At 43.8% G+C, this 10,292-nt stretch overlaps 1 protein-coding gene across 1 annotated transcript in view; it reads right to left on the minus strand.

The window, feature by feature from the left end:
• Positions 1-200: 200 nt before the first annotated feature.
• Cep85 (centrosomal protein 85) overlaps positions 201-10,292 on the minus strand; it is a 34,561-nt gene continuing 24,469 nt past the window's right edge. The window contains exons 8-14 of the mRNA XM_010633289.1: positions 7,465-7,617; positions 7,093-7,247; positions 5,762-5,855; positions 4,157-4,207; positions 2,418-2,525; positions 1,436-1,661; positions 201-1,061 (exon numbers count right to left, since the gene is read on the minus strand). Coding sequence (XP_010631591.1) covers positions 898-1,061; positions 1,436-1,661; positions 2,418-2,525; positions 4,157-4,207; positions 5,762-5,855; positions 7,093-7,247; positions 7,465-7,617 — 951 coding nt within the window. The 3' untranslated portion in view covers positions 201-897. The remainder of the gene's footprint in view (positions 1,062-1,435; positions 1,662-2,417; positions 2,526-4,156; positions 4,208-5,761; positions 5,856-7,092; positions 7,248-7,464; positions 7,618-10,292) is intronic.

The following is a 10,292-nucleotide window of genomic DNA, read 5'->3' on the forward strand; positions in this document are numbered from 1 at the left end:
GGGGGTAAAATTCTACCCAGGCTCAGAACCACAGAGAATTTGTACTCAAGGCCCAAGAAAGGGGTAACTGGAAGGCCTGAAACAAAGGAGGACACTATGTTGACCACATGGCCAGGACTCTAGGGACACGGCACCTGAGGAGTGGATCTCCAGTAAAGATGGCACAGCAAAAAAAAAAAAAAAAAAAAAAAAAAAAAAAAAAAAAAAAAAAAAAAAAAAAAAAAAAAAAAAAAAAAAAAAAAAAGGATGGTATGGCAGATTAAGGATCCCTAACTGTAATCTCTAGGCACCTAATCCTAGTGGCTACTCTGCTAAGGAACAGACCAACCCGAGGCTTCTGTGAAAACGACAGCCCTGAGGAAGAAGCAGTGGGCCTGGGATGAGAAAATCCCAAAAGCCAGCTCAGTTTCCAGAAAGAGTGGCACATGAGGCCTGAAAATTCTCAAATGGTCCTTACTACTTATCTCAGCCTTTCCAGGCCTCTCTAATGAGTTCTGGGATCAGTAGGACCAACATATGGAGTAGGAACAGATGTGGACCCATCCTGGAAGATGGAGAAGGGAGGTAAGAGCTTGCCTGCCTTCAATGTCACCCAAACTGGGAACAGTGAAACTCATCAGGTGAACCCAAAGAAGTTAGTAACTCACACTCAAAAGGTAAATTACGGTAAGAGGACAAACATAACTAAATAAGACAAAGCCAGTGTAGGGCAGGGCAGGTACACTCCTCTCAACAGTCCTTGGTCCTCAGATGTAGGCTCTTCCCTCTCCACCCAAACACTCTCTGGGAATAGCAGCAGACAGAAGGCAAGACTGGCAGGGCTGCAATTTGCTGGCCAGGCTCCTAGCAATTCAGGTCCTCCTAAGGGGAATATAGCCTGTCTACCCCCAGCACTCCTCACTGTGTGGCACAGTTTTCTCCCATGTCCTGGGCATATCTGTCTGACATGGTGGTCCTTAAGTCCTCAATGTCCCGACGCAGCTGTTGAACCTCTTCTAGTTTCCTCCTGATCACATCTGGCTTCTGCAAATCTGGCTGAATCCCTCCTGGGTGCTGTGAGGCTGAAGAGAGAACATTTCAAGTGTCAGTCAGCTGATATAGACATTTTCTCGAATGTGTGGTGCTGAGGCTGCAACCCAGGGCTTCAACTCAGGCATGCTAGGTCGACTGCTAAGCTATACCACAGCCCTAGGGCTATTTTTTAAAAAAACACTGAGAATAACTTGCTACCTTAGGTTTGTACTTCATGAGAATACCCTTATAAGGATGCCTGTTTGCAAAACACATATGGAAGGCCTACTTTGTGAAACATAAATTCCTAGAGGGCAGTGACTAGGCCTATATATCTTTTTAGTCACATTACAATCAGGCAAGTTCGGTGCCTTGAGAATAAAGGCCCCTCTCTCAAGGGTCCCAGACTGGCCCGAGGACTCACAGTGAATGCCCAGGAGCAGGGACAGGTTGGGGTCACGGCCCTGGGCTCTCTGGGTCACAATGCTGCAGACGGCCTGCAGATCTTGAAGGCAACTGGCCAACTCTTGGTGCAGCTCAAATGCCAGCTGGACTGTGTCTGGTGAAGATGGGGACCTTTGTTGAGCCAGGCGCAGGTGTTCCTGCAGTGTTAGATTCTTCTCAATCAGGTCCTGGTTCTGCACTGAGAGCTGAACAGATAAAGGGGTAAGTATACTCACCCAGGCCCAGGGAGAAGTATATGTACATGTGTGTGTTGTGGGGGTGGGTTGCAGATGTGTGGAGATAGGGTGTGAATCACAGGCAATGCCCTCCCGAACAGGCTTAGTGCCCTAGCCTCCCCACCAATTCTAGGCCTGCTTCCTCCTGAGGATAGGATGGGACCACAGGGATCCAGCAGTGGAGAGGAAGCTGCTCTTCAGCAGGCTCTGAGTATCAGCCTCCAGGTTTCTGTCCAGGAACCAGAGATGCCCCCGCCTGTAGGAACTCTATCTGAAGTCAGTCCCTCAGCCAACTCTGTTAGCCAGGCTATTAGAGATAGCCTAACGTGAACAGTGAAATCTGAGGAGACACTGGTTTCAATCTCTCTCTGCCACCCTGACCAAAGTGGCCACCAGCCAGCCTGATCACAGGCTGTCAGAAGAATAAAGTCTTCAGTCATCTTGAACCCTTCTGCACAAACCCGATGAAACTGTGGCTACACGAGGACAAAAGAAAGAGAATAACTTCCCACATCTACAAAGCACCGCTTGGCAATTATGGCCACTCTAAGGCCTAGGGACTTTAACATAAAGGATGACGCCATGTTATCCTTCCTCTCATAGGTTCAAAAAGCACAGCAGAGACCTCTCCCATACTGGCACTTTTGTGGGAGAAGGGAGGAGAGAGGGTACACAAAAATCAGGTTTGTAGAGGCTGTACCAAGAGGCCTGGCCAATGTTGCTTACCTCTTTCACAGCGGTACGCAGCTGCTGCAAAGCCATCTGCCTCCGCTGGGCCTCCTCTCTCAGAGCCTGGCTTGTTCCTTCTTCTTGAGTCATTTCCTGCTCTAGGCTCTGAATTCCACAGCAAGGTGTTGTGGAGAACACATCAACAGTAATAAGTCTGGTTCAGACCATATCACTTCTGGCCTCGACTATACAGTATAGTGTAGCCCAACCCACACACTACTGCTAAGAAATTATTTTACAACAGTAGCGTTGACCTATGGCATGTGTGCCGTAGCCGGCTGGCTATTATCTTTGAAAGCTTTAAACGATTTGCCATCACTATTTTAGAAGATCCCTGATCTATATACAACTTCTCATTTAAATTCTTTGATAGCCTCTGACCACAGAGCTAATTGAGGCCAGCTTCTCAGCGGGGCATTCAGAGCCACTCAATTCCTGTTTACTTGACTAACCCTATCTCATTTCACCTTCCACATCGCCTCCGCTCCAGCCACACTGAATTACTGGTCTTTATCCCCCAAGGATTCACCTCTAAAATCTTTGCTTGCTCTTTCTTCCTTTTGTTCAGACTGCTCTCTCCTGTTCTGCCTGTGACTCTAGAAAGCTCCAAGGCCCACCTAAACCTTCTTCAATCTGCAAATCAGGTCCAGGTAATCCTAACCCGTCACTCACACTCTACCTCAGCTCATGATTATATCTGCTTAATACTCAAGGTTTTGTTTTTGTTATTTGGTACTGGAGATCGAACTCGGGTTCTTACGCTTGTGAGACAGGCGGCAGAACCACTGAGCCAAATCCCTGGCCCTATATCTGCTTAATATTCGATGGACTATACACAGGCCTTTCTTCTCCATTTGAACACAACTTTCTTGAAAGCAGAGAATGACCCATTCAGTTGAGTTCAGTATTTGTTCAGCATCTCCTATGTCAGGTACTATGGATACTGAAAAGAACACCAAACAATACCAGTCTGTGAGGAGCTAAGAGTCTGATGCTATATATGAAATGTTTTGATAGATGGAAAGGAGAAGGGCACACTTACAGGCATCTCGTGTGTGTGTGTGTGTGTGTGGTGTGTTTGTGTGTGTGTGTATGTGGTGGTCAAAGTTACAGGGAGGGAAATACTTCAAAGTTTTTTTTATCATCTTATCTATTATTCCAAAACTTCTCCCAATTATAAAACTAATTTGAACAAATAATGTATAAAATTTTCTAGTTTTTTACTGCATATGTGAAAGTGGTCCCATAAGATACTGTCTAGTGATGCTTAGTTTTTGAAAGTATATTGTATATTTGCACAATGATGAAATCACCTAACATTTTTCTAAAAAAAAAAAAAAAAGTATGCTGATTAGGTGGTAGATGAGACGCTGTTTCATGCCTCCATGTTCTTCCTATTGGAATTCCAGTGCCATACTTCCCAGTGCCTCTTCTTTGCCTGGCTAACTCCTCACCCTTCAAGGGTCAGGAGCTCCCAAGATCCCTTTCCTTGCCTGCCCTTCCCCACACTGATTCTTCTGTGCTCACCCTCAGGGTGATGTGAGCACTGCTTTCACAGCACTGTGGTAAAGTTCCCCTCATGTTTGTCCTACCCACAAGACTGTAGAGTCTGACGCACTGACCAAATTTCATTCTTCCTGTATGCCTAATGCTAAGCAAGTTGCATAGCAGAGAACAGAAAGAAGAGTTTCTGTCATTATGTCCTATCCTCCAAAGCCCAATGACTCATAGCTCACCTGAACTTGTAAGTGCAACTGATCCATCTTCTGCTGCTGCTTCTCCACAATCTGAAAGGCAAATTAGCAAAGAAGGCTCCACATGCAAGGCTGATGTTGAGGTCAGAACACAAGGGCTCTACCAGGATCTGTTGTTTGGGCATCAGCTCTTCTAGCTACAGCCCGTTAATTGGGAGAATAGGGTAAAGACTAGTTAGCTCTACCTAGAAAAATTTTACACAACTCCTGATCTTGATTATCCAGCTTCACACTCCTATGACTCCTGTGCTCCAATTACACAGAGGTTCCCACAGGAATGCAGTATAGACCCATGACCACTACTGGAAGAAGGAGGAACCCTCACCCTAACAACTGCAAGCCAGTGGAATTAATTTTATACACAGCCAGTATGTACTGTGGTTCTTTGGGAATGAGATGGCTAAAAATTCAGTTTAATGAAGCCTGCCCTATGCAGGGTTATAACAATTGTTGGTCAGAACTATGGTCACAATGATTATCCAAGGAGAGACCCTAAATAGCCCTCTCTTCCTTAGGTGTTCTCTGAACCATTTTTGGGTCTTCTTTGATGATGTGCACAGTGTCACCAACAGGCCACAGACTGCCTCTTCTCTGATAACTGAGAAAACCAGGCTACTTTACTGATTGAACTCTGCCTAGTTTAAGTATGGACTTGAGCCATGACTGAAGTGTACCAAAGCTTGGTTCATCTAGTCTGGATGTTGAGAGGGATGTTTCCCTAAAATTTTTTTGGTGGTGGTGTATTAAGTACCCAACTAAGGAATGAATTCCATGCTAGAATTGTTTGTATGTCAGATTCATTTGTAACCTGACAAAGTGAGTCTTACACAGTACACCTGTGAAAGTTCACAACTTGAATGTTTGTTAAGTTGGGGACTTGCTGTACTGAATTGAACCCATGGCCTTTGCACTGAGGTACATCCCAAGCCATTTTTTAAATTTTTATTTTGAGACAAGGTCTCACTAAATCACTAAGTTGCCCATGTGAGGCTTGAAATTGTAATCCTCCTGCCTCAGCTTCTGCCACGATCAGCTCCTTCCTAACTTTGGCCTAAATTTCTGATGAATACTGTTTGCCTGTTATAAGCTGAATTTCTAAAATGCAAGCTTAGGGCTGCAGATTAGCTCAGTGGCACCATGCCTGCCTTGCATGCACAAGGCCCAGAGTTTGATCCCCCCAATACTGGAAAAAAAAAAGCAAGCTTATTAGGCAGGGGAAACTTAGAAAAGATAAAAAAAAACTATTGGTAGCAGATCCTAGGTAGCCCAAAGCCAGCAGTTCATGGTTCCTTTTAAATAACACAATTGTCTCATTCATTCATTCATTCATTCATTCCTAGAGATTGAACCTGGAGCCTTGTATGTGCCAGGCAAGCACTTCACTACTGAGCTACACTCTCAGATCTTTTAAAATTTTATTTTGAGACAGTCTCACCAAGTTGCCCAGGCTGTCCTTGAATTTGTAATCTTCCTGGCTCAGCCTTCCAAGTCACTGGGATTACTGATGTGGGTTAACAATGCCCACATCTGGGCTGCACAATCTTTCCTCCCAGCCTAAACCTCATAGTTTAGACACCCTTAAGTCACCTTTCGGAGGGAATCACATTCCTTCTGCAGAGGTTCCATTTCCACTTTGGGATCTTCTCCACCAGCTTCCTCCACAGACTGCTGATCTTGCAGGCTGAAAGACAGTGGCCTCCTCAAGAACTCTGAAGTCAAAAATAACATGGCTTTGACTCCTGATTCTACTATTTATTGCATGTCTGGGACAAGACACTCATTTAGGCCCCTCTAGGTTGTAGATGAGGATGTTGTAAGTCTTTTGTACTGCAGGGTGAGCTGTAAGAAGCTACTCAGTACATGTTGGTTGTCTGTCCTATGAGAAGAATCTACCAATGTGCCATCAATACTCTATTTGCTAAAGGCTCTTGTTTTGTTTTGATATGTAAAAAATATTCATAGGGCCAGGGATTTAGCTCAGTGGTTCTGCTGCCTATTTTGCAATCACAAGGACCTGAGTTTGATCCTTCAGTACCAAAATAAATAAATAAATAAAATAAAAATATTCATTCATCACATATATCCAGATGATAAAAGCTTCATACACACACACAGAGACACATACACACACACAGACACACACACAGACACACACACACTGCAGGAATTTTGGAAAATACAACAGAATTCTTTTTCTTGGCATGATTACCCTGGGGCAGAGGCAACTTTGTCCCCTAACTCTGCTTCTGGTTCCAATCAATAGCCTCCTCCAGTGGGTCCCTCACTATCACTTCCATCATGGCCTATATGCTGAGATAAACAATAGGGTCACTGTGGTTGAATATGGGATGAGAAATCCATCTATCCATTAGGAACTAGAGGCTGCTGAGACAGCCATCATTTTCAGAAGCTGCTATTAATATGAAGAAACTCCCAAGACACTCTGAAAGCACATTATGGCATGTTGTTTTCTTCTCAGAAACTGTCCTGAAATTGAAAGTAATTCTAGGGCTGAGGAGAAACAGATGCTTCTTGCAGCCTATAGCATAAAAGGTTCAAAATGTGGATAACCCCAGACTTCAGTACTAGGATCTATTTTTCAAAATGTATGGATACCCTGTTTCCTAGTTTATAAAGTGTTTTCATTCATCCAATATATAGTACTCAAGGATTATTATATGCCAGGCACTGAGTTAGATCCTCCCAAAAGACAGGTAAGCCCTCACTGAACCACCACACGTACACTCTCCTCTTGCCTACCATTAGCTTTTTTATCATTCACAATCCAAAGAAAATGAAGTTCAAAAATATAAACAGATGCGTACAACCACCTAAAGTCATACAGGTAAGTAAGCGGAGGTAGTGAGGACCAGAACTGAGTTCTCCCCTCACTCCTTCAATCCCACAGGGGTATTTACTTATGTCTATTGGAGGAGAATTCTGCTTCTCTCTGTCTTAGGTTTTCCAGCTGAATCTCCTTCTCTCTGCAGGTTGCCTGGGTCTCCTCCAGCAAACTCTCCAACTCAGTCACTCTCTCTTGGAGCTCTGTGGTCTTCAACTCAGAATCCTTAAGCTAAGAGAGAGGATCTCATGCTTAGATCAATAAGAAACAGAAGACTGAAGACCTCAAAACATTTTTAGTCCATTTTTACACATGTGAATCTAGACATGACTCCTTCAGGATTTTCCTTTTAGGAAATACTTTCAGAATGTGCACAGCAAATAATGAGAAAGTTCTTCTGCCCAGCCACTCCTGCTTTGCCCTAGGTATGCCCAAACACTGCTACTACCTGCTGGCTCTGCTTCTGATGGTCTTCTAGTGTAGGCAGGTCAGCCAGGTAACGCTCCAAGGTCTCAATACGCTGCTGCTTCTCACGATTCTGCTCTGATTCCTTCTGACATTTCTTTTTCAAATTATTGATATGTTTATCACGACCTTTGACCTAGGGAAGGAAATGTTAAGAGTCTGTCTCCATTCATTCCTCTAGGACCCTGAACATCAATTTTTTTCAAAGTGACCATTGTCTCTATCCTGGGGCTATGCACATTGTTGTGCTGCAAGGCAGGAAGTTCCAACAATTTCTGCCATTTGGGATTGAGGCATAAACTGCAGAGTTAATACCCCTGAATTTTCCTGTCAAAAGCAAGGATGAAGGCCTCCAAAGGCAGTTCTTAAAAATTGGTAGTACTGGGCCGGGGATTTAGCTCAGTGGCGCTGCACCTGCCTCTCAAGTGCAAGGTCCTGAGTTCAATCCTTGGTACCAAGAAAAAAACCAAAAACCAAACCAAAACAAAAACTGGTAGCACTTCTGTTTTATAATAATAACTTGTTTTGTAGGTTCTAGAGGTGACTTCTGAGCCATTGGAATTTTCTGAATAGGACCAGTCTTTGTTATGCATAAAGGATCAAAGCCTCTGAGTGAATTTATCCTAAAGTAGCACTCAAGAATGGGGTTGGTCATCAGCAAGATCAACTCATATGAGTAAATCTCTTGCAGGAATAGGAGAAGCAGAGCAAGGGCCTAAATAATGAAACTCCAATAAAAACTCTAGACATTGAAGCTTTGTGGGCTTCTAGAGGGTAAATGTGGATGCGCTGGGAGGGTCCATAATCCTGATTCCCCATGGAGATGGAGCTGCTTTTAGGAGCCTCCCAGACCTCAGCTTACATGTCTTTTCATCTGACCATTCCTGAACTATATCTTTTATAAGACTGTAAACAGACTGGGTAGCTGAGTGGAGAGGATTACTTGAATGGAGGGGTTTGATTCTAGCCTGGGCAACAATCTCAGATCCCGAGCTCAAAAACAACAAATAATTGGGCCAGGGATTTAGCTCAGTGGTTCCGCTGCCCGCAAGTGCAAGGACCTGAGTTCCACCCCTGTATCAAAACAAACCCCCCCCAAAAAAACCCAAATAATCAAACTATAATCATAAGTATAGTGTCTTCTGGAGTTCTGAAAAGGGGTCTAGAGAATTACTGAAAGGGTCACAGGAATACTGTATTTGTAAGTTGGTCAGTACAGGTGGCCTGGGGATCTCAGAACCTGCAGTTGTCATCTGAAGTAAGTGCCATTTTGTTGGGAGACAATGCCCTTAAACTTGTGTGGGGTCCAGTGTTAATTTCAGGTGGTCTGCCTCCAAATTGAATTTCAGCAGTATACACAACTTCCCTGCAGCCATATAGGAAAGTTCAGGTGTGTTAATTCTGCATGTCCTGGTGAGAAAGGTAATAAAACTCTTGCCTACAAACCACATACTTTAAAGCCAAGCAGTCATGTGAAAGGGCTTAGGAGACTTTAAACTCTGACAGGAAGGGCTAGATCCATTTTGCTAAATATCATAAAACATAGCCTGATGCTTAGCAAAGAGCAGGCATTCAATTCAAGCTCAGCCTGGGCAACTTAGCAAGACTGTCTCAAAGTAAAAAAATAAAATAAAAAGGGCTACAGATGTAGTTCAGTGCAAAGGCCCTGGGTTTAACTGCAGGTAACACACACACAAAACACATGCGCACACATGTACACAAAGGCAAAAAGTTGGAGATTTCTTCTTTCACTTATGAACAAGAAAGTTGGAGGAGCAAAGAAAACAGAAACAATGAGGCCAATAACTGATGTCAAAGAAGTGTACAAACTTATATCCATACAAAGACATGCAGTACTAAGAATGACCTCTGAAATTCAGCCCAAAAGCTTTATCCCAGGTCTAATGTGTACCCTTCAATGTGATTCTGACATTCAATACATATCAGAATCACCTGGGAAACCTGCTGAAAATGCTCAAAACCCATTTTTGATTTTAAAAAAGTAAAACTGACCACCACAGATATTTCTCTTCCAAAATGTATCTACCAAATGACAGGAAGGAAATACAATACTAATCTAAAAAAAAAAGATGAAAAGTATTGGGTCTTTCTGAACTTTAATCCTGAGTTTTCATTAAAAGAAATTTGCTTTCATGGTTTTCTTTCTTAATTCAGCCTCTGGAGTAGTTGGGATTACAGGTGTGAGCCACAGCATCTGGCCCAAATGATACCTCCCCTCACCCTACCATTCTGGATAGCTGGGGACCAAACCCAGGGCTTTTTATTTTGAAACAGGGTCTTGCTAAAGTACTAAACTGCCTAAGCTGGGCTTGAACTTGTAATCCTCCTACCTCAGCCTCCTGAGGAGCTGGAATTACATGCCTAACCCAAGTAATTCTTTTGTGTGTGTGTGTGTGTGTGTGTGGGTGTGTGTGTGTGCACGTGCACGCTGCGGATCGAATGAACTTGTGATGCAGGTGTGGTGCCACTGAGCTAAATCCTTGCCCTAAACCAAGAAATTCTTAAACACACTGAAGTGTGAGAAGTCAGGCTGTGTGGCACGTATATAGTCCCAGCTATTCCAAAGATTGAGGCAGAGGATTGCTAAGCCCAAGAGTTTGAGACCAGTCTGGGAAATACGGCAAGACTATGCCTTAAAAAAAAAATTGTAGCCAGGCATGGTGGTGCACGCCTGTAATCCCAGCACTTGGGAGGCTGAGGCATGAAGATCACTGTGAGTTCAAGACCAGCCTGGGCTACAAAGTGAGTTCCAGGTCAGTCTCAAGTACATAGTGAGACCCTGTCTCTAAA

The sequence above is a fragment of the Fukomys damarensis genome, unplaced genomic scaffold (assembly GCF_012274545.1).
Source record: "Fukomys damarensis isolate Sample0158 unplaced genomic scaffold, DMR_v1.0_HiC HiC_scaffold_23, whole genome shotgun sequence".
NCBI lineage: Eukaryota > Metazoa > Chordata > Mammalia > Rodentia > Bathyergidae > Fukomys > Fukomys damarensis.